This window comes from Benincasa hispida, chromosome 12 (assembly GCF_027475165.1).
Source record: "Benincasa hispida cultivar pf3 chromosome 12, pf3_genome.v1.1, whole genome shotgun sequence".
Taxonomy (NCBI): Eukaryota; Viridiplantae; Streptophyta; class Magnoliopsida; order Cucurbitales; family Cucurbitaceae; genus Benincasa; species Benincasa hispida.
The window spans coordinates 6,706,124-6,730,690 of record NC_143489.1 but is presented as its reverse complement, the minus strand read 5'-3'; the positions used below and the strand labels follow the sequence as shown (position 1 = coordinate 6,730,690).

The following is a 24,567-nucleotide window of genomic DNA, read 5'->3' as shown; positions in this document are numbered from 1 at the left end:
TCCTAAGAAGAATCCAAGGGAGGAACGAAAAGCCTTGACATTGAGGAGTGGGAAAAAGTTGGCCATTCATTTGAGAGATGACGATGACGATGAATCCTTTGAAAAAGAAGTGGAAGAGCTTAATGATGAATCTAGTGAAATATAAGAACCTGAGGAAGTTGATAAGAAAGAGCAACCAAAGGAAAAGGTAAGTGAACCATAATTATCTTCAAGTAAGTCTTCAACCCCTATACCTTTTGTGCCTAATAATATTCCTTATCCTCAGAGGTTCCAAAAAAAAGAAGTTAGATGGGCAATTTTCTAAGTTTCTAGACATTTTAAAGAAATTGCATATTAATATTCCATTCATTGAAGCGTTAGCACAAATACCTAATTATGGTAGATTCATGAAAGATATTTTGTCAAAGAAAAAGAAATTTGAACAGTATGAGATGATTGGTTTGATAGAGGAATGCAGTGCCATCTTACAAAAGAAGCTTCCTCCAAAATTTAAAGATCTAGGGAGTTTTACAATCCCTTGCACTATTGGTTCTCTATCTATTAAGAAACCCTAATGTGATTTAGGTGCTTCTATTAATCTTATGTCGTTGTTTGTTTACAGGAAGCTTGGATTAAAGGAGGTGAAGCCTACCACAATTTCTTTCCAAATGACTGATAGATCTTTAACATATCCTTGAGGGGCCACTGAAGATGTTCTTATCAAGGTGGGCCAATTTATTTTTACTGCAAACTTTGTGGTTCTGGACATGGAGGAGGATTATGAGATTCCTATCATCTTACAGAGACCTTTCTTAGCCATAAGGAGATCAAAAATTGATGTCGAGGAAGGAAGTTAACTTTTAGAGTCAATAAAGACAAGGTAACTTTTGGCATTTTATAGCAAAGATGAAAATCCTATCAAACATGATTTTGTATTACCTCCTACGCCATCTTATACGAGTAGAAATGATAATTTTTTTCATTTCTGTGGCAATGATAATATGATCGTTGACCCTCTAGTGGGTTGTTACGATAAGTTATCTTTTAGGTATGGATATGATACTGGATCCGACGTGATGAATGGGTTTGGTCTAACTAAGAGACATTAAACCAAGCATTTTTTGGGAGGCAACCCAATATTTTTACTGCTTTTATTTATTTTTCTATTTTTGCTTTAGTTGTTTTCTTTTAAAAACCAGAGAGTCACTCATTTGTTCTCCTAGTTTTTCAGGGTCGATTTTAAACACAAAGTACTATTTCCACTGGCCTGTTTGGTGGTATCCCGCACGCTCCCAAGCTTGTTTCTCTATGCTTTATTCTTTTCTTGCAATAAAGACAATGCAAATTTCTAAATTTGGAGTAGGAGGTGTCTTTCGTACTTTTGTGTCTGCTTGTTTATCCTGCTATGCATGTTTATTTGGACTTATCCTGCTATGCATGTTATGTTGAAATTTTGAAGATTTTTTTTTTTTTTAAAAAAAAATCAAATTGAGTTTTGAGAGCTTTTATGAGTTCTTTGTTGTGTGTTGTTGATGTTAATTGTCCATGATGAGACTTGAATATGCATGTTGAATGACTCATAGTAGAAATAGGATAGTAATATTTAGAAGTATGATCTATCTGTGTACCTCTTTTAGTTCCTCATATCATGAACATGCAACCACTTCAATTTAGAAACGTTAACTAAAACTAGAATCATGTTTAGTGTATTTAGTTGTCACCTCGAAAGACCCCACTAGTTGGAGAGTGGATGATATGATGGTTTGTAATGATAAACTAAGAGGAAAGAAAATAATATTTTGTTAGCCTTTGAAAAAAAATAGAGTATACACTCATGTGCTTAAAAGAAATATCTTATTTTATGCTTTGTAAACTTGTAATATGTATGCACAAATGGAGGTAAAAAGAGCTACCTTCCTATAATTAGTTAGGACACCTGGGAACTGATTAGGTATGGTTGCCTGCAGTGAGTGTGTGAAAGCTAGTGCCCTTAGGTAAAATGATGCAAGTTTAAAACCCAAGATTCTAATTAAGGCATCTTAGTGGACATATTACTTTCTTGAAATGTGTGGATACTTGATGATTAGTACATAAGCCAAAGTAGGGGGAAAACTGGAGAAACCTAACTTTAGTTTCTGAGTTTTAATTGAATGTGACTTGCACACACACATGAGAGGCGATTAGATTTGGCTATAGACGACAATAACGATAAATTTTCTTGAATGTTTCTGCTTCAGTTCTCAACTGACTATTCTTTGAGGCATGAATCACTAGGCATCAATCACTAACACACTTATTTAGAACTTTTATATTTTCTTGTTTCTTCTTTGCTCGAGACTAGCAAAATCTTAAGTTTGGAGTGGTGAAATGCACACAAAATGTGCATTATTTGCCTTCAATTTAGGATTGTTTTTAATGTATTTTTTATCAGATCTTATGTGTTTGCTAGTGATTTCTAGGATTTTATGATCGATAAGTGAATCATAATAAAACTAAGCCAAAAAGGACAAATTAGACTTAAAGGAGCCAAACCAAGCAATGGACCAAAGGGAATCAAGAAAAAAGTGGAAAAATGCTAATGAAGCCAAAGGACAAAGCGTTGTAACGCTACGATGTGAAGTGGAGATATACACTCGAAAGAAGTAGCTGCACTTGAGGAGGCAACATTGAAATGCTGTACTGAGTGTTGCAACACGATGGAAAAAAATCAGACCAGCGTGGCAACGTTGTGTCAGAGCATCGCAGTGATGGCTTTCCTTATTTGAAAAATCTGATAATTTTGGCAAGGATTTTGTTCCAAATTTTTTATCCTAAGTTTTTAGACGTCTCCAAGCATTGAAAGGACGATTATGACCTAGAAAGAATACATTCCAACCTAATTTTGAGACCTAAAGAGTGAATTCTTGCCCAAGAGTAGAGAGTGAAGAATGATTGTGGAGACCATTCAACTTCTCGGCGTGCTAACAGAGAAAATAGTGGTGATTTCTACCAAAGGAGGAGCATTTTGAATGGGGTTTTCTCTGATTCTTTATTTTTCTCTATTCGAATGCTATCGATTTTGTATGAAAATATGTTTTTGAGTACCATGAATGGCTAGACTCTTTGTTTTAGGCCGTTGTTGGATTTACATATAGATTTAAATTAATACTTAGGAATTTTATGGAATTGCATAACTCTTTATCCTTTAATGTTATTATTTTTAATTTATATTGATTGGCCATCAATAAATGCTAGATTGAATGTTCAATTTGGTAGATTGCATATATATCTAAACTTGTAATATTACCTTGCTGTTAACCTAAGAGAGTAGTAAAAGTTGATGATGACAATGTTTAATGTCATGGGTTTTAATTTAATATAACGATGTTAGTTATCATGTAGGATTACATGGGAAAGAATTGTTTTCTAAAGACAATAATTCGGAATTTAGTTTCTAGACTTAGATAAACGGTATTGCTTAATTCCATGATTGACCTAAGTATTGTTCAATGAAGTATGTAATGAAAATCGACACCCTAAAACACTCTTTAATTCTAAAATTACATTTGTTTATCTTGTTTTATTGCAATTCAATCAAAACATCACTCAATTTGACTTTCCAATTCCCTAGCTAAAATCGATACGGTTCTAAATAGATAAGTAATAACTGTTTGTTTGATCCTTGAGGATGATACTCGGCCTCTTAAGCCATTTTAATATATTATAATTTGACCGTGTTCGCTTGTACATAATTTTCCATAAACTAATATTGTATTAATTTAAACTCCAAACTTTTGTAAGTATATCAATTCACTCTCCATTACATTCTATTTGAAAAAACTTCGTGTGAAACTCATAATTGTATTACTTAAATCCTTAACCTTTTATAAATGAATCAACTTAGATTTTTAGTCGTAATTTCCTTTAACAATCGTTCATACATTCACTCTAATCATTCATTTTATAAAACCGACATTTGAGAAGTCTACACATGTTTACAAATAATGGAAACTTTTAAAACACTAGTACCAAATTAAAAACAACCCAACAATAGAGACTAAACTATATAAAAAAAGGAAAAAGAACAAGGTTAAAATATCATTTGATCCATGTGTTTTAGGAGTTATTCAATTTTAATTAATGTACTTTCAAATGCATCATTTTAATCTAAAATAACTTTTTGAAACCTACTATTAGACATTTTTCAGTAACAAATTGTGGGGATAAGGGTTCGATCATTTACTATTGATCTAATCTCAATTGGCCACATTTGAAGGTATATGAACAAATTGTGGATAGGAATGATATTTTTTTCTTTTTGAAAGAAAAGAAAGAAGCTCAAGTATAGGGGGTTAAAATAGTAGTTTACTATTATTTTTTCAACCCGTAGGGCGGCAGGGTTTAGGGACTAGGGAATGCGAGAGAAGGCGTGGCGAGTTACTTCTTGCCGGGTCCACGTCCTATAAAAGCCCTTTCTCGGCTGCCCTCTTTCTTCCTTCCCCGCGAAAACACAAATTCCATTTCTTCTCAATTGGAAGGACAAAAATCCCAGTCACAGAGAGATTCGACGACTGAAAGTCAAGACATTAGGAAGAAACCGCCGCCCATTTGGCGATGGGGAACCGAAGATTTGCGCAGGTTTCCACTAGCGATGAGGAAGACAAAGTACCAGCAACGAAGCAGCAATCCTCAAATTCAGACGACAACTTGCCAATTCGTAGGAAGAGGAAGAAGATGAAGCTTCAAGAGGAGGAGGAGGAGGCGGAAGCGGATGAGAAGCATCGCAGGAGTAGAAAAAGTAGTAACAAGGGAGATAAGGAGGTGGAAGCGTCTAAACAACAGCAGGCGGAAGATGAAGATGAGGATGATCAGTCACAAGAGGATGCGAAGCCGATTGGAGATGTTGTTAGGGTTTCTGGAAAAGGAAGAGGAAGGAAGAATCATTACAATGCATTTGAATATGATGGCAACAGATATGATCTTGTGAGTTTCTCTGTGTTCTTGGTGTTGCAATAGTTTTGAGAACTTTACTTGGTTTGTGATGTTTTTAAATTGTTTAGTAAACTATTTAGTGTTGGCAGTCTTATGCCTTGAGAAAAATGCGAGAATGAAGGCGTGAAATGTGGATACCTGTAGTCGGTGGTAGGTAGGGCTTGGTTTATTTCTAATTCGATTGCATCTCGTTCAGAAATTGTTAACTCAAGCAATAACATCGTGTGCAGCAGTATGTGCGTTTTTCCTGTGATCATACAATACTTGTGTAGTTTTGTACACTGTGCTTCATTGGTCGGCACCAATGTTGCAATTTTGTTCATACCTTTTCCCGTTGAATTCTAGATGTTTATGCCAAAGGTAGATTCCATGTGACGTGAAGCTTCTCGTTATATTTGTTGTCAGTGAAGATGGACTTCATTCCTACCACCTTCATCACGGTTTGTTCTTATTAATTTCCTTCTAATTGTTGGTAGGAGGATCCGGTACTTCTAGTTCCTGAGGACAAGGATCAAAAACCTTATGTGGCAATTATTAAGGTAACATGCTTATTTTTTTGTTTGTCTGATTTTCTGAAATCTGATCTTCTGCTATGTCACTGAATTTTGTGATATGAACTTCGTGTGATGCACGTTGATAGATGATGATGATCTATAATGGTTTAATTTGAACCAATTGGGGTCTCTTTTGGCAGCTTCAGGGTGTCAAAATTCTGAGGTTAATATTCATATTTTCCCATATTGGTTCTTTGAGTTTGTGGAGGTGCATTAGATTTTTTTTTTTTTTTTTTTTAATGTATGAAACAAATGGAGCGAGCTCCCTTCATATTTTTGCTGAACCGCTTGTGGGGGTGCTTGCCTATGACCCACCTACGTATGAGGATGTCTATCCAAATTGGGTGTTTACAAAACAAATTCAAAAGGTTATAGACAATGAAATTGGTTCCAAATCGGGTGTTTACAAAACAAATTCAAAAGGTTATAGACAATGAAATTGGGGCTCAATTCAAGTGGTTGGACATATGCTGTGTGAACGGTTGATACATTCTTCATTCAGTTGGTCACTCCTTGTTTTGGAAAAATATCTTGGAAATGTAAAAGCTTTTAACGATATAGATTCAAACTATAGTGACCACTTATTTTGAATATTCTAGGATTTTTCAACTCTAAAAGTTGTAGGATTGGATAGTGCCAACCTGAGCATAGTTCAGTTGGTGAAAGCACATATCCTCGGTCAAGAGGTTAAAGGTTAAATCGCCACCTCACCTGTTGTTGAACTCTAAAAAAGTTGTTGGGTTGGGTGATTAGTTTATCTCATGAAATTAGTTGAGGTATGTGCAAATTGGGTTGGAAACATGAGGTTATTAAAATAAAAGATTAATGTGTCCTATCCTTTAGGTGTCTGCAATCTTGGACTCATTCTAAACTGGTAGCCACCTTTTGGACAATCTCTCCTACTACTTTGCACGGGGCCGTGAAGACTGAGTATGAAACAGTCACCTGATGATATTCGGATTCTTTAGGAATCTAATCCCTAACCTGTCATCGAGAGGAAACTTGAAGTTTGTAGGACATTGGGTTCTTCCTAAATGGTTTCCTTTTTTAACTTGCTATTTTGTTTAGCTTGTTCTATATGTCAGTTCTTGTTTTTATATGTATGCAAATACTTGTAATCTGCAGAGGAAGTTAGCTAGCCACTCTCTTGTCCCTGAACAGTGGAACTTGGTCCTATTGATAGGATATTACTCAGAACAAAGATGGCATGATGGTCACTGGGCAGTGGTTTTACCGTCCGGAAGAAGCTGAAAAGAAGGGTGGTGGAAGTTGGCAATCACATGATACTCGAGAGCTGTTTTATAGTTTCCACCGTGATCAGGTTCCTGCAGAATCTGTAATGCACAAATGTGTTGTGCATTTTGTTCCATTGCATAAGCAACTTCCAATTCGTAAGCAACATCCTGGATTTATTGTGCGTAAAGTGTACGACACAGTTGAAAGAAAACTTTGGAAGCTAACTGATAAGGATTATGAAGATTCTAAGCAGCAGGAAATTGATGAACTTGTCAAGAAGACTATGTCACGATTGGGAGATCTCCCTGATATTGAGCCTGAAGATGCCCCAGTTGATCAAGAAGACCAGTTGAAGACTAAAAGGAGCTTCAAAAGAAAGAATATTTCTCCTCTTGATGTTACAAGAGATGAATCAGAGACAACCAGATCTGATTACGGCTCAAAAGCTGAAACACCAGGAAGCTGTACAACAAATCGATCGGAGTACTACTCCATTTTAGAAATATTTGACGTTCTAACAGGTGAAACTCATCGAGATAGATGGTTGGAAAAACTTTTGGAGGGGGTTCAGTACATATGTCATTCTCCTGAAAAGACATGTGAAGGCGACATAGGAAAAACTGCTGCTAATGGTGTCAACATTGAAAATAAAAATCCAGAATTGTCAACTGCAGCAGCGAACAATGCTCAGGTATGTAGCCAATAAGTATGAATGTAAGAATCTGGTAGATATGTTGACTAGTTACTGTTATTTTGTATCTTCTGTAACCAATAAATGTACTATATTCTTATTTATTAATTTATTATTCTTATTATTATTATTTTTGTTGTTTTGCAGAGCGGCAAGTCTTTTCTCTGGCCTGATGCAGCTGTTCTGGCAATAACTGCTCTTGAGAAGGTGTCCAATGATGCTCTATCTGCTGATTTTCAGAAATATAACCAAAAAATGCGGCAATTGGTGTTCAATCTCAAGGTTAGAAAGCTATCAGATCTTTTGTTTAGGGCATACTAATCAGTTATCATTAAAGGTAGGAGGATGCTCATGCTTGACAGAAAGCGCTTGGTTCTTAAAAATGAAGAACATATACCAATGAATTTCTGTATGCACAGCAGATCTGATTCCATCTTTTAAGAACCTTCATTATAATGAATTTGTTACATCTGAGCTTTCTTTCTTTAATATTCATCTCAATAGAAAGAAACATGCCGAGGGTTGAGTTGAAAAGAAGAAGAGGTAACCTACTGATATGAACGTTGTTAATGCATTCTCTGAATATAGGAATATTCAACAGCCGGATGTTCTCTGCATCAATAACTTAGTCACATGTGCAGCAATAATTTATAACCTTTTACTTCATCGTTAATTATTTCATTCTCTTGGCAGAATACTCGTTTACTAGCTCAACGGCTGTTAAATGGAGAGTTGGAACCATCAAAAATCTTGAATATGTCACCCAATGAGCTCAAGGTGATACAATGATCACATTTCTCCTTTTGTTTTTAACTTTGATGCCTAGAATCATGTCAACTTGCACAACTCATGACAGCTAACTTATCAGTTAGCTTGATTGATGTGCTAGGTGGCTATATTTCTTGCCTCTAACCTCCTTGTGGATTTTTTGGAATGGAATTTAAATATCATATGGAGCATAGAAATGGATAGTAAAACTAGAAATCACTGTGACTTCCTTTTACTTGAGTAATATATACTTGTCTTTTAAATTTTGTGTGACCTGTTGTTTAAATGTGCTGTTTCTTTCTGTTGAAATATGTTGAATTAGCCCTAAGGGCATTTTTATAATTTATACTATATTTGCTAAATTAGGGTTTCACCTCATTCTATTTATATCTGAGGTTGGGTCTATTGTACATATGACATTAAATAATAAGTCCTTTTCTACCATGGTTTTTCTTCCCTGAATTAGGGTTTTCCACGTAAACTCCTTGTGTCGTCTTCTTTTCTTCTATTTCAATATGGTATCAGAGCAAGGTGATGAAACCCTAGCCTCGATAGAAGAAACTTAGTCATCAAACTTGATAGGTGAAGGTACGCTGACTAATGAGGCTGTGATTCAAGCAGCAGTTGACCGCTATCTCCGAACCATCATCCCAGGTGGCTCAGCCGAATAGATCCAGTCGGCGAGCCGAACAACAGGTGGTGGGCTTGCTCCAGCCGGCACGCCGATTAGCTTCCAGACTCAGCCGTTCCAGTCAAACACCATCGAGGAAGGTCTCTTCGCTTCGCACGCTCTCCAGCCGGCGCACGCGAGCGGTTCACAACCGATCGGACCCTCGACTTCGCACGCGACCGTCTTAGCTTTGCACGTCCTCTAGCTGGCGCACGCGAACGATTTATAGCCGATCGGTCCCTCGGCGTCGCACAAAACTGGATCTGCACCAGACGGTCGTGGGTTTGCTCCAACTGCCGGGTCAGGTCAGATCGGCGCGATTTCTTCAACCTCGCAGCCGATCGTCGAGCCTTCTGTCCGTTACCCACCATCGCAGCCGTTTGGGAGCAGCGCCGGTCACGGGTTGCCGAACTTTGCTGCCGGTGGACTTCCGGTAGTAGCTTCTTCACATTACCATGGTGGACAGCCTCTTCCTCATGTGTATCTAGTTCAGCCTTAGTTTCGAATGGGTGATTCCGTTGAAGAAAATCCCATGGTTTTTAGATAGAAAAATTCCAGATCTGAATCTCATGGGGAACTCCAACAACAATTGGTTAGTCTCCAGCAACAGATGGCCGCCCTTGGAGCCAGATTGAATGGTCATGATTATTCTCCGATGTATTCAGAAAATCCGGTATCAATGTTTCCTACTCTTCCTACTACTAATTTTTTATCTGGAACTATTGGAAATTCTGTAGGAATGATCATGAGAGAGAAGTTGAATGGGCAAAATTACTTCTCTTGGTCCCAAATAATTAAAATGGTTCTTGAGGGACGCCACAAGTTTGGATATTTGACTGGAGAGATACCACGACCGAATCCTGGGGATCCTCAAGAGCGTGTCTGGAAGGCAGAGGATTCTTTGCTCCATTCAATGTTAATCAGTAGCATGGAACCACAAATCGGGAAACCTTTACTTTATTTAGCCACTGTCCGAGATATTTGGGATGCAGTCCGACGGTTATATTCGAGGCGTCAGAACGCATCCCGCCTGTATACTCTACGTAAATAGGTTCATGAATGCAAACAAGGGAGCATGGATGTAATGTCATACTTCAGCAAGATGTCGTTGTTATGACAAGAAATGGATCTATGTCGGGAGATCATCTGGAACTGCCCACAAGATGGAATTCAATACTCCAAGATAGAAGAGGTTGAGCGTGTGTATGATTTTCTTGCCGGGCTGCACCCCAAATTTGATACAGTTCGTAGTCGAATACTAGGCAGAAACCAATTCCGTTTCTCATGGAGGCCTGTTCAGAGGTTAGATTGGAAGAAGATAGATCGAGTGCAATGAATGGGCCGGGTGTTACCATTGTAGAGTCAGCTGCCTTCGGGGTGAAGTCCGCTGGAGCTGATGGTGACAAGTAGAATAGTAAAACACCCCTAGTATGTGAGCATTGCAAAAAACAGTGGCACACGAAGGATCAGTGCTGGAAATTGCTTGGTCACCCTCCAAATGGTAAACGTCACCCTCCGAATGACAAGTCGAAATCTGGGCGTGCTCTAGTGGGTGAATCAGTTGAGAGGACTCCACAACCTCAGACATGGCCTCCAGTGACCAACCTTGTGATTCAGGTACCATAGGGATCAGAACAGTTGCTCAATCAGGTAACCCTCAATCTTTTAGTTTCCTTGTTGAAGGGAATGAGTTATGGATTCTAGATTCAGGAGCGACCGATCACTTGACTGGCTCATCCGACCGGTTTCTCTCATACTATCCAAGCGCTGGAAATGAGAGGATTTGAATTGCGGATGGGTCCTTCGCTCCTGTTGCTGGAAAAGGCAGACTGTCACCATTTCAGGGATTAACTCTGCAAAATGTCTTACATGTGCCCAAAATTTCGTACAACTTATTATCAATAAGCAAAATAACAAAAGATTTGAACTGTACAGTTGTCTTCTCACCAGATACTGCTTTGTTTTAGGACTTGAGCTCGGCGAAGACGATTGGCACTGCCCGATATGACAGAGGCCTATATTTCCTTTCTGCAGATGCTTCCTCCAGAAGCTTGTTTAGGACTAGTCTTTTATCTTCGTTTACTATGTCTGAAACAAATTATTTATTGTGGCATTTTTGTCTTGGACATCCTTGTTTTCAATATATGCGATATTTATTTCCTCATTTATTCCATAATGTGAATGTTTCTTCATTATCTTGTGATGTCTGTATATGTGCTAAACAACCTCGCGTGTCGTTTGTTTCTCAGCCCTATAAACCTACCCAGCCTTTTCACCTGGTCCACAGTAATGTTTGGGGTCCCTCAAGCATCTCTACCCTGTCTGGTAAACGGTGGTTTGTAACTTTCATTAATGACCATACCCGACTTACATGGGTATATCTCCTTGCTGATAAGTCCAAGGTTTTATCTACCTTCAAACAATTTTATACCACTGTATTAACACAGTTCAACACAAAGATTGCCATTCTTCGGAGTGACAATGGTCGTGAGTTTGTCAACCACACCTTCCAGGAATTCCTAGTGTCGAAAGGGATCATCCATCAAAACTCGTGTGCATATACTCCACAACAAAATGGGGTGGCTGAACGGAAAAATCGCCATCTCATTGAAGTTGCTCGTTCCTTGATAATTCCAACGTCTCTCCCTTCGTACCTGTGGGGAGATGCGGTTCTTATCGCAATTCATCTAATTAATAGAATGCCTTCACGAGTTCTAAAGTTTCAAATCCCTTTTGAGTACTTCAAAGAGTCCTATCAGTCTATCTGTCTTATTCCTGAGGTTCCTCTTCGCATGTTTAGGTGTAAAGTCTTTGTTCATACTCATGGTCCACACCGGACTAAGTTTGCTCCACGAGCTAGAAAATGTGTATTTTTCGGGTATCCTTTTCATCAACGAGGCTATAAATGCTTTCATCCATCTTCCAGAAAATATTTTGTCACTATGGATGTCACGTTCCTTGAAGATAAACCATTCTTTCCCGTTAGTCATCTTCAGGGGGAGACCACGAATGAAGAGACTAACAGTTCCACGTACTCCGTACCCATTAGCCTCAATCTTGAGCCTAGTCCTAATATTCCTGAACTTGAGCCTAGCCCCAATGTTCCTGGACCTAGACTACCTAGTCTTGAACCTAACTCTGCTCCTGTTGTTCCCGTGTCGGTTCTTCCTACTAGACAAGTGCCCTGGATAACATACTATAGGAAGAATCTCAGAAAGGAAATTTAGGAAACCTTTGGTGTTCCATCGGAAAGTGTCCAAGCGTCGGAACCAGCTCAGGTTCAAGATCCCGTTGTTTCAGAGGAGAGTCTTGAAGAGAGGCCTGGGAACATAGAAAATGATGAAGTGAGCTCAGAGAAGGTTGAAACTCCAGGAGGTAATGAGGTGCTGAAAGATCCTCAAGAAGATGCAGAATTATCTCAAAAGTCTGATACTGAAGAGGGACAGACGAAAACTGACAATTATGATACCACTCTGGATATGCCAATTGCTCTGAGAAAGTGAACCAGGTCATGTACAAAATACCCTTTGCATAGTTTTCTGACCTATAGTAACTTATCTCCTAGTTTTAAGGCTTTTACTACTCAGCTGGATGCTCTAGCAATACCTACTAGTGTACATGCGGCCATGGAAGTTCCGAGTGGAAAGCAGCAGTAATGGAGGAAATGAGAGCTCTCGAGGCAAATAAGACTGGGGAGTTAGTAGCTCTCCCTAGAGGTCATAAAACAGTTGGTTGCAAGTGGGTGTTCACAGTGAAGTATAAGTCTGACGGAACACTCGAGAGGTATAAAGCCAGGTTAGTTGCTAAAGGGTTCACTCAGACGTATGAGATTGATTATTCAGAAACTTTTTCCTAAGTGGCTAAGTTAAACACGATTCGTGTTCTTTTGTTTGTTGCCGTAAATAAAGATTGGTCCCTACATCAACTAGATGTAAAGAATGCCTTCCTAAATGGTGAGTTGGAAGAGGAAGTTTATATGAGTCCACCTCCAGGTTTCGAAGCTAAGTTTGGGAATCATGTTTGCAAACTCAGGAAGTCTTTATATGGGTTGAAGCAGTCCCCTAGGGCATGGTTTGACAGGTTCACCGTGTTTGTTAAGTCCCAAGGATTTGTTCAGGGGCATTCTGATCATACCTTGTTTACCAAAAAATCACCCTTAGGAAAGATTGCTGTGTTGGTAGTGTATGTTGATGACATCATCCTATCAGGGGATGACATGGCAAAAATTGCTAAGCTAAAACAAAGGATGGTAGGTGAATTTGAAATCAAGGATCTTGGTAGTTTGAGGTATTTTCTAGGGATGGAAGTGGCTAGATCAAAAGTCCCAAGGAATATTTGTATCTCAGCGGAAGTACATTTTGGACTTGTTAAAGGAAACAGGAATGACTGGATGCAAACCTATTGACACTCCTATTGAGGTCAATAGCAAACTGAAAAGTATTTTGGAAGGAGTTCCTGTGAATAAGGAGAGGTATCAACGCTTAGTAGGAAAACTGATTTACTTGTCTCATACTAGGCTTGACATCTCCTATGTTGTGAGTGTAGTAAGTTAGTTCATGCAGAGTCCATATGAGGAGCACATGGAAGCTGTGACTCGAATTTTGAGATACCTGAAGTCCACCCCTAGGAAGGGCTTGGTGTTCAGGAAACATGACACACGGAGCATCGAGGCATATACTGACTCAGATTGGGCCGTATCTGTGACTGATAGAAGGTCAACCTCAAGGTACTGTACCTTTGTATAGGGAAATTTGGTAATTTGGCAGAGTAAAAAACAGGGTGTAGTGGCCAGAAGTAGTGTTGAGGTAGAGTATAGAGCTATGAATCTGGGAGTGTGTGAAGATGATGAATCTTTTCTCTTTCATTTTTTGTGCCAGAAGTCAGTTCATGCAGAGTCCATATGAGGAGCACATGGTGATTATTTAGAAACTTTTCTCTTTCATTTTTTGTTCCTTGATTTTCCAGCAAATGAAATTTCCATTTGAGCCTAGTTTATATATTTTTTTAAAAGAAGTTAATATCAATAACATGGCCCTATTTGATAATTTTTTTTTTGGTTTTTAAAAAACAAGCTTATAAAAATTACTTCCACCCTTAAGTTTATGTATTTTGTTATCCACTTTCTACTAATATTTTCAAAATCCAAGCCAAATTTTGAGAATTAAAAAAAGTTGCTATCATTTAATTTAATTTTGTTTTTATTTTTATTAATATTTTTTTTAAATTATAGAATTTGACTAGAAATTCAAGTGTTTTTTTAGATAGGTGGAAACCATAATAGGAAAATGAGGAGGAAAAATATAAATTTTACAGAAAACTGAAAACAAAATTGTTATCTAATGCGACCTAAAATGCCACAATAACAAAATAAATCTATCATGTAAGTGAGAGAAAGAAAATCAATAGGAAAATAGTGGAGGGAGAATTAAGTAGGTACAGGAAGATAACAGTTGTGCACCTTAAAAAAAGGAACAAAATACTCTTGGATGTACCCCGTGAAGTACAAGCACAGGATAACCATTGCGAAGGGTTGCTGTCATCATTTGGAATGGGATAGCGATTGCCATGTCTTCCAAATTCAAAATTTTATACAGACTGGGATGCCTTGTCCATTCTGTGGCATTTTCTCGTGTATCATTGTAGATGCTGTTCTGACTATAGGTTTATATTTTGATGACGTCTATTTGCCTCGATCTAACCTTTTAAGAAAGATGAGTACATGTTCATTGGCCTCTGGGCACGAGCTACATGACTCTTTATTATTATTACCTAAAAGTGTGTGTGTGTGGATCTACATATATTTTCAAACCAAGACAGTAGAAGTTACTGTAATTGTTAATTACAGGAAGGATTGACTGCTGAGGAGTCGGCAGCAACTAAAGAGCCTGATGAGTCTGAGCGTATGCAGGTCAGCTTCTTTCCTCCATTTCTCCCTTCTCATTTCATTTAACCATTTTATCTGTACTTAATAAACGACTATATAAGATGAAACAGATGACGGATGCTCGGTGTTCAAGATGCACAGAATGTAAAGTGGGTGTCAGGGACATCATCCAAACAGGACATGGACAACGATATAAGGTCCCATTCTTTCTTTCTCGAATTTTGCTTTGCCTTAGACTGGACAAAATCAACCTGACATATGGTATTATCTCTGAGAGGCGTTGCCTTTGAGAACTAGTGCTTCTATCTAGCTGAAGTATATATGCTCATGTATAATATTTGTTTGTTCTTTTATGTAAATTAATTAATTAATTATTTAAGCCTCATTTGGTAACCATTTGGTTTTTGGTTTTTGATTTTTGAAAATGAAGTGAATTCTACTTGGAGTAAGGAAACTTCTTACAATGATTTACATCTTTCTTAAGTAAAAGATAGTTCTTAGTCAAATTCTAAAAATAAAACAAGTTTTCAAAAACTATTTTTTTTTAAAAAAAAATTCAAACTTTTTTTTTTTTTTTTTTTTTTTTTTTGAAAATATCGGTAAAAAGTAGATGATAACGGAATAAATTTAGAGGTGGAAAAGGTGTTTAATTATAAGGTTAATTTTCAAAAACTAAAAACCAAATGGTTATCAAATGGGCCTTATTTACTTCAATTCAATGAATATGTGATGATTGGGTGGAGATCAAATCTTCAATCTTAGGGGAGGTATAAATGCGTTAACGAATTATAGTCAGTTGGCAATTGCCATGGATGGTACCAATTGTAGTACAAGATCTAGACAGTGGATTTAGTTCTCTAATAAGCTATGCTTTTGTAGTTTGTTTTAGAAAAATGAAATACCTGGTAAACACTTGTGGATAATAATATATGGTGTGCTAACATACCCTGGTTCTACAATTCCAGCTGGAGTGCATTGCCTGTGGTCATTCTTGGTATGCCTCTAGGGATGAACTATCCATGCTGACAATAGATGCGGCAACTAACTCTACCAAGAATGTTGGAACCGCACCATGGGCAACTGCAAAATTTGAAGACGTGGAGAAGAGTCTACTCAGTCCTCGTGAACCTGAAAAAGCCGCCGAGGACCTCTTCAAGAAGACGAGTGAAGCATACATTCCCGTAGTGGATAGTCAGAAATCTAATAAGTCTAAAAAGGAAGATAATACAGATTTAGCTAAAAATGCACAGTAAGGAATCTGCTGACCTTGTTTACACATAGGATCAATCTCAATGTACAGTTAGACAGGTTACCATATGTATTTAAATTCTCCCACCCTCTTGTTTGTCGCCCCGAGCTGTCATCAAGTAGTTAGCTAGGTTTACAGTTAAAAAAGCATTACCGTACCAAATTTTTATGGAGACTCCATCTTTATCCAAATTTGTTGCAGAGTTGAAGAGTAAAGGTTTTGCAAGGAGGTGTTTTGATTTTTAAATAGTCATCATGGCTTTGCTTATCCCTAGCATTTTATGCTCTCTTAATTGCTTATATAACTGGTTCCTCTTATTTAGTAGGCTTCAAAATATTTTGCCTACTTTCTAAGTGGGCTATCTTTATCCAAGGAATCTCAAACATGATGCAGAATGTTTCTCTCTCTTTCTCAACTGTTTTTTGTTGTTTATTGCTCAACTATATGAAATTGCTCATCAATGGCTGTTGACCTCTCTCTCAAATTGTTCACTTTTATTATTACTTTAACTTTTTGAAGTTGGGTTCTAAATGGTTGCTTAATTCGTGCTCTTTTATTGGCAGGCCTGCTCATAATGATTATATTTTTAGATTTTTTTTTTCTAAATTCTAAAATTATCTTTCTTTCCATAAATTTGGTAGAACACCGTTTTAGTCCCTCAAATTTTTAAGAATAGTTATGATTGGTCCTAAAATTTCAAATGAACTGTTTTAGTACATGAGTTTTCAATAATAGGTTTAAAATATCCTCACTAATAGAATTGTTAAAACTAATGGATTTTTCAAATATACGTTTTAGCTGCTGCTTATGTGACATGATGTTAAATTTTACAATTTTATAAATGGATTTTTAAAATAAAAATCCATTTTGTGCCCTAATCAACACGCAAGCAAACTTCACAAACAACCTATGCACCCTGTCTGTCTATCGACCGTCGAAGAAACTCCAACCACTAGCAAATCTTTGACCGATTCTAATCGGTAGTGAGAAGAATCGTTATCCATTTAGCAGTCGGCGACCAACTTTTTTTTTTTTTTTTTAATCTTTCGATCACCCATTTAGAGGTAAATGTTTTTTCCAAAACCTCATTCACCTTCGTTTTCTTGTACGGTTTAGAACTATTTTTCTTAGATCTATTTTAATAGGAACCATATGAAACATTCTGATTAATATTCAGAATTAAAAAGTTGATTTAGAACAGAAAAGTTATGTATGAAAAATCTGATTAAGAACATGAGCAAAATTATGGAAAAAATCTGGTCATAATATTGTGATTCAGGGCTAGTAATTTTTTATGACCAATTCATCCATCTTGGAAAGGTTTTAACAGGTACGTAGGGATAAATCTGGTACACAGATTGTAACCAGAAAGTGCTTTCTTTGAATTCAAACACTGTGTTCATGTGCTTACATAATAACTTGCAATGCAAAGGTCCACTATACATTGACACCTTTGTATGGGCATGAACCATCAGTATAGATTGTTCGCTTCTTCTTTCACTTGTGTGGGTATGAACTGTCACTTTTTTTCACTTGTGGGGTAGTTCCTACAAAGGATCGGACTAATGACGTATACAATACCTTGAATTCTCGATGTAGATGCTACATAATTGGTTCTCATCCCTTAGAGACTACGAATGTAATAGGAGCATCCGTCGACAAAAGGATCACCCTAAGATGATCATCACATGGCTATTGAGAATGAATCAAATGGGTTGGATTCATTATGGGTGTAGAATATAGAGTACAACAAATTATTATTTTTCTTTCTTTAGAAAATATTTGTATATAAAATTTAGAAATAAAATAATCATATATCAATCTTGGTCAAGCCATATCACTCAAATAAGTCTATTTGGACACATCCTTTAGTTTTAACAAATCGGGTAGTGATAGGACCTTTTAAATCTATTCTTGAAAATTTAGAGACTAAAATGACCAATTTGAAACTTCAAGGACCAATAGCTTTTATTCCTGAAAACTCATGGATCGGAAGGGTATTTTTCCTTTGAATTTTAGTTGAATTAAACCACATTGGGTAAGGAGAAAAAAGAAGAGAAGACACTTGCTCCTCCGAAGCCTTTGAAGCCAAAGAGTGAGCCAAAACATTATGTCACTTTCGAACATGGCTAAAAGAGACATCGCCTAGGACTTACGCATAAGTCTTTGCCTCATGGATGAAAAAGAAACTTCACCCACAGAATTTCCAATCAATAGGTTTACTACTTCCAAGCAGTCAGACTCCACAATAACAAGCCGAAGATTAAGAGAAATCATGCTAAAGGCTCTTTAGAGATAGTCTTGGCTTTAAGGATCTTGATTCCATTTTTCAAGACGAAGCACCCAACCAAGGCCGCCAAACCATCGATCAAGACTCCAAGCAGTATCAATGTTCAACTTCCATTGGTTTCTCAACGGAGGGTGTCAACCAACAAGTTAAAAGAGGAGAAGGAGGTATTTGTTTCCCCCGTATTGACATCACCAGCAATTAACACATCCGAAAGTTTCTTTGCATTGACACAACTTTCAATAGAAGCGCATATCAAATCAGTATCAGTAGGAATATTGCGAAACAAAAGGTTATTCCTAGCCTCTCAAATCTTTCGAACAATGATCATCATCAACTCCAACTCTTGAGGTGCGACATGGTCAAAGATCCAAACCTGGTGGTCTTGGTTGCTCCAACAAGTTCTGTCATCACAAATAGTATCCACATTAATATTTAAAAATGGGACCAAATGTCCTTTGTTACCTGACACTTCACACAAGGTGGGAGGAAGATTCCGTCTGGACTCTACATAGAACACAAGAAAGATAAAATAAGATTCATTTATTAACCAGATCCTGGTAGGAATAATATCAAGAATGAATTTCCAGCAACAAATTTTAGCCTTAGGCAAGGCCTTAGATTTCCAAAATCCCTTCCAAACTTGCGAAAAAACACCGTTATTGGAGGAACTAGCTCCATGGGAATGAGCCAGCTTCCACCCTAAAAAATAAGCACTTTTAACCATAAAAACTCCATTTTTATATCCATATCCCAAATGATCTCATCATCGAACTAGCTTCTCGGCAGTTGCAGTTGAAGGATATCTTCAACATCACTTTGAAGAAAACAATCGTTGATCAGTTCCTCATTTCACCTTTCAGACTTTGCGATAAGACAATCCACATTGCGACCTTTCAAAGAATGGGGCATGGTGAGAAGGAAACGGCGACCCTTCCATGAAATCTAAGGATCGCAGTCAAGACTTGTCGTCCCCGAGTTTCCAACGATATCCATGTTTGAACAGTTGCCCCCCCCCTCCAAGCATAAGAAGGATTGTAAACCAGACCTACATTAAAAAAATTCCCAATTTTAAAGTACTTACCTCGGAGAATCTTAAAAGAAAAATGTATAGACATTTCCAACTTATGTACTTTGGTTGAAATGAAGCAGTTATGGAGCTCATCTCACTCATATAGAGTAGAGTTCTTGTACACTTGAGCAAAATCTATGCCAAGTTCAGCTTCTTATGATGGAGAGGTAACTTTTAACATCCATGTTGCAGGATTGTAGTTTTCTCTGATCTTTGAAATCCCAGGAACATGTTGTGTGCAATATCAAATGAAAAGCACTCCAAAAAGGTTATGAAAATGGAGTATATGGTTACAAGCAGACAATTGCTAATTTTAGAACAAGTTGATCTCAAAAAATTCTCTACCCTTTCTTGAACATTATCAGAGCGATCCGTAGTAGATTATGCGACCACCAGTTTTCCAAAGAATAAACTGCAGAGAAAGGTGAGAAGCAGCCTTAGAATGTAATAGTTCCAAAAAAAAAAAAAAAAGTTATATGGTGTTGTACTTTTCAGCTCTCCTTTTTCTTGATTGTATACTCATCTCTTCTCTGGGTGTGTTCAAATGACCCAACGATCCAATCCAAAGCTTGAGTTGGATTGGTTCTCGGATTGAACAAATTTTTTTAGGATTGTCCCAATCCAATTCAAATTACATATATATTGATGTCATTTTTGTCTTTGTTAAATATCATGGATATTTGATATTTGACATTCAAATTTTTATGGAATTTTAGTTACTATTAGTTATGTGTTGTAGATAAAATTAAGTATTTTAAAATAATAAAAAAATAATAACCCGACAACTCCCGGTTGAGTTGAGTTGGGTTGGGTTGGAGACCCTCTTCGGATCTTTCGGATTGCCAACCCCAATTTTTTTGGGTTGGTCCAAAAACCCCATTCAACCCAACCCATGTACCATATACATCCCTAATCCCTATTCCCTATTCCCTCTCAAGTTTTGCTAGTCAGGATTGTAGAAGGGCTTTCAAATTCATAGTTCTTGATTGACAGCAAAATGTTGTTATGTGGACAAACATTTCAAGACAAGACAAAGGTTCAGTGGAAAATTGCAGCTAAGGCTTTGATGTACGAATTATGGCTTGAACAAAATCATTGCATCTTCAACAACAAAGAGTGAGATGGGGATAAAATTGAGCGTTAAAGAATTTGAAAGATTTGCTCATCAAATAATTCAAAGATGTCGATACTCGGTTGGTGGATGGTACAAACTATTGTTCTTCCAGTATCAACCGCATTCTTAACAGCTCGCATGACAATGGCAGCTGCTCTTTCAGCCTAACCAATGGTAGGCCTATCCATTTCGTCCTGCAAGAACATCAAGCAGGGCTTAAGGCCCTATTAAATCAGAAAGACACTGGAGTTTCTTATGGATGAAACCATTTTCTTTCAATTCCTTGAATCAGAATAAAAAGTCAATATGCTTCAACCATGAAGAAAATGAGGCTTGTTTCAAAGAAGTTTCTTACTTTCCGAAACAAAAATCAAGTAAAAGATGAAAAATACTTGGGTGCTCCCTTGGTGGAACCTATTTGATGCATCTTAAGGGATTTTCCAATAAAATTCTAACACGTCGCAAATAAATTTTTTTAAAAGATATTCTATTTAATATTTTTTCTGTGTGTAAGAAGAGGATGTACGTGGTTAGGTACAGCCTAATCATTGTTGGTAAAAGATTGTCTCTTTGAAATCTGTTGAACTAATTAATTAAATCTTAATAACAGTTATCAAAAGACAATAATAAAAAGAATATTTTGATAGAGTGGCTTAAAAAACTATCTCCAAATAAGATTTGACTTGTTTTTCCAAAATAAAATTTTCTAACCCTTTACTAGTGCCAACAAACGTACCCATTTTCTTCTATTCTCATGCTCTTATTCCTTATTATTCATCTTGCTCCTATTCGATAGCGTCATCATTACGATAAGGAGTTAAGAGTGAAAAAGTATAGGAGTTCGATAGGGAGGAAAACAAGGAGCGAGAGCGAGAAATTATATAGGGAGTAAGAATGAGAGCAACAAAATAAAGATATAGGGGAAAATTTTGTTGATGCTAGGAAATGGTTATAAAAACTTATTTTGAGATTGTTAAATCTCATTTTGCCACAATTTTTCAGGACATCCATCTGAAAAAAAAAAAAAAAAGGAAAAGAGGGAAAAAAAAACAATAACTCAAAAAAAAGAAGTGGTTTAAAAAAGCCTCACAGACAAGCTAATCTAGTCAAGCGACTAAAGAGTATTTTACCAATGACATGTCCACATAATACTGCAAATCATGAAAATCTACTGTTAAAGGTCTGAAAGGCAGTGTTGGTTGTTTCACAGAATTTGATCCTACGACGGTCTTAGAAGTATTGATGATAATTGAGGCCTCGACTTGAGCACTTCATGGCCTATTGTAGTGTTTGTAGCTTGTACCTATAAAAATTCAACCACAAACCAATCATATATACATAGGACTAATTTTTCTAAAATATCAATGTTCAAAAAAATGTAAAATATTATTGCAGTGTGATTAGCTGATTTGTTTATAGGACTACAATATGGTTGGCTGATTTTATTATAGAAAAAATTTAGGAAAAACTTGAGTAATATGTCAAAGATATTGTTATTTAACAATGTTACATGTTTGGCAACAGATTCTACCGAATATCTTTTCCATATCTGTCTGCGTGATTTGCAGATTTTCGTGGTTGCCTTCCTTATTTTCATGCAGAGAATATTTATTCACTCCTAAAATATATTCTCAAAGTTAGCCTTATTTATACTGTTCTCTTATTTAATTTTAGGGTTAGCCACCTTATTAGAAAAATGGGTATTGAGAGTTTTGAGCTTAGAGCTTTTCTAAGCCTTATCTTCCATATATTATTGAAAATCCTTGTATTTTGTTGTTGAGATTTTGGTTTGGCAGCCATTGTAGAACTCAAGAGGAGTTTGTTTTGATTTTTTATTTAGGGGGAGCCTAAGTACGTTGAAGAAAAAGAAAACTCGTATTTAGAGGAGCCTAAATTTGATGAATGTGAGAGGATCTCACTCTTAGGGGGAGCCTAAGTATGTTGTATTAAGGGGATCTCATACAAAACTTGGAGAAGCATTTTTGTGGAAGTGAGAGGAGCTCAAACTTAGGAGGAGCCTAAGTTGAAACTAAAGAGGTAGCTGTACGTGAGTCTCTAAAGAGGGGGTCTATCAGATAAGTACTTTCGTTGTAATTGCTAAACTTTTTATATAGTGAAGTTTTGTTCCACTAGGCACACTGCCCCCAGACGTAGGTCTATCAGATCTCTGTGTCTTTATATTTCTGTTTTCCTTCGTGTTGCTTTGCTTATCATACGTATTGTTTGTGACATTGTGTTTGACATTATATTCTGTGTTAGATCCACTTTATCTTTTTTCATAAAGTTCCCAATGCCATGAAAATGATAAAATGTGGATTTTTATAATTAATTCAACATGTCGAATTCAGTAATTTAAACCTCTATTGGTTGAGAATATATGCTTTGATCGGTTAAATTAGGTTCAAGTTGGCGATCAAATGTGCAATTTTTTTTAAAGGAAACGAAAACTTTTCATTAAGTAAACAAAAAGAGACTAATGCTCAAAGATACTAGAAATTCGAAGCAAAAAGATAAATAAAACTTTAGAGACATAAAATTAAGCAATATTCCTCATTACTGAAAATATTTTTAAAATATTAATAAGTAAGTATCTTTCATTTATTAGCTTAATTTCTTTGGAGTATGAAATATTGATGAACCATTGAATATGTGAATTAATGTAGTAGGATCAAAGTAAATTAGGGTATCTTGGTCAAATCCTTAATTAGAAGTAGTTTTTTTGATATATCAGGATTAGGATTAGTTTCCTTGGTTTATTGAGGATTAGAATTAGTTTACATTTCAATTCTCATCTTGTAAATCTTTTGATTCATAATAAAGACTTTGATTTTATTTTAGTAGATTTCTCTCTTTTATCTTTTTAGGCCACATCACATATGGTTCAAACATATTAAATTATCTAAGTCATTAAACAATTAAAACTTCAAATTTAAATCATTGTAATCAATTTTATTATTACTCGATGGGAACATGAGAATCTCTCAAGATGAAGATAGAATAAACGAATGAGAACTTTTATGATCCAATTGAAGAACTTGAGTTTATAGAGAACTTCACTTTCCTAGGAATCTTAATCCTCCATAGAACTAAAAAAATAGATTGACTAAGGGAAGAAGGATCAAATAAATTTTGAAAGAAATATTTACACGAGAACCCCTCCAAAGAATACCAAACCCCAACATCATTTCTCCTACGCCTAAAAGGGTGACCCTCAAATAAGGAAAGAAGATCAACCACTTCTGTCCTTTCCCTATTGGAAAGAGCACAACGAAGCCCGAAAGAGAAAGAAGGTGATCCCCCAGACCACACAAGAAAATTAGAAACAAAATGGTTTTTGAGATAAGGAAAATGATACAAACGAGGAAACAGAGAACAAAGAGGCCTCTCCCCCACCCAATGGTCTTACCAAAAATAATCATCTCTCCCTTCTCCCACCTCACAAAGGACAAACTGAGCAAAAGAAGGGAGTTCATTTGAGATGAGATAATCTTCCACAAATTTCAGTGAGCACCATTGGCCCCTTTAGATAGCCAATAAAAAAGATGGGAGTCATGTTTACTAACAATAACTTATGCCAGAGGGATTTGGGTCCAAAGGTGAAACGCCACAACCATTTGGCTAGTAGAGATTTGTTGCGGTTTCTTAGATTCCCAAGCTCTAACCCGCCCACATCATCTGGTCTCTAAATAATCTTCCATTTAATCAAATGCAAACCATTCCTTTTACCTTTATCAACCCCTTCCAAAAGAAAATCAAGCATCAACTTCTACAAGCTTTGAAAAACTTTGCACAAAGCTCTAAAAAGGGAGAAAAAGTAGACAATAATTCAACTAACACCGATCTAATTAAATTCAGATACCCTGCTTTAGGAAAAAAAAAAAAAAATCTTTCTTCCAAAAGGCTAACCTACTTCGCACTTTATCCACCACAGGGTCCCACAAACCAACAACCTTGGGATTACAGCCAAGGGTAAACCAAGATAGTATTAGGATTGGTGTCCTAAATTTCTTGTATTCTTGTAGTTTGTAAATATTGTATAAACAAATTGTTATTAACAAAATAATTATTATTTTATGAGCATACACTCAATCT

The 24,567-nt window shown here is 36.6% G+C and overlaps 1 protein-coding gene and 1 long non-coding RNA gene across 2 annotated transcripts; one reads left to right on the top strand and one right to left on the bottom strand.

Annotated features, from left to right (window-relative positions):
• Positions 1–4,291: 4,291 nt before the first annotated feature.
• On the top strand, positions 4,292–16,269 carry LOC120067024 (bromo-adjacent homology (BAH) domain-containing protein). Its single transcript, XM_039018395.2, has 8 exons — positions 4,292–4,941; positions 5,427–5,489; positions 6,688–7,431; positions 7,579–7,713; positions 8,125–8,208; positions 14,715–14,777; positions 14,864–14,950; positions 15,719–16,269. The coding sequence occupies exons 1-8, from the start codon at positions 4,573–4,575 to the stop codon at positions 16,004–16,006; spliced, it is 1,833 nt and encodes a 610-aa protein (XP_038874323.1). The 5' UTR covers positions 4,292–4,572; the 3' UTR covers positions 16,007–16,269.
• Positions 16,270–17,947: 1,678 nt separating this feature from the next.
• On the bottom strand, positions 17,948–19,964 carry LOC150031728 (uncharacterized). Its single transcript, XR_016525441.1, has 3 exons — positions 19,850–19,964; positions 19,423–19,773; positions 17,948–19,337 (listed from the first exon to the last, which is right to left on the bottom strand). It is a non-coding gene; the product is annotated as an uncharacterized LOC150031728 (long non-coding RNA).
• Between the last annotated feature and the right edge of the window lie 4,603 nt (positions 19,965–24,567).

Excerpts from the sequence above, each read along its gene's own strand:
- LOC120067024 (XM_039018395.2), top strand. The coding sequence starts at position 4,573 with ATGGGGAACCGAAGATTTGCGCAGGTTTCCACTAGCGATGAGGAAGAC. Across the intron at positions 5,490-6,687 it reads CTTATGTGGCAATTATTAAG|GATATTACTCAGAACAAAGA; the intron begins GTAACATGCTTA and ends TCCTATTGATAG. Across the intron at positions 14,951-15,718 it reads GACATGGACAACGATATAAG|CTGGAGTGCATTGCCTGTGG; the intron begins GTCCCATTCTTT and ends CTACAATTCCAG.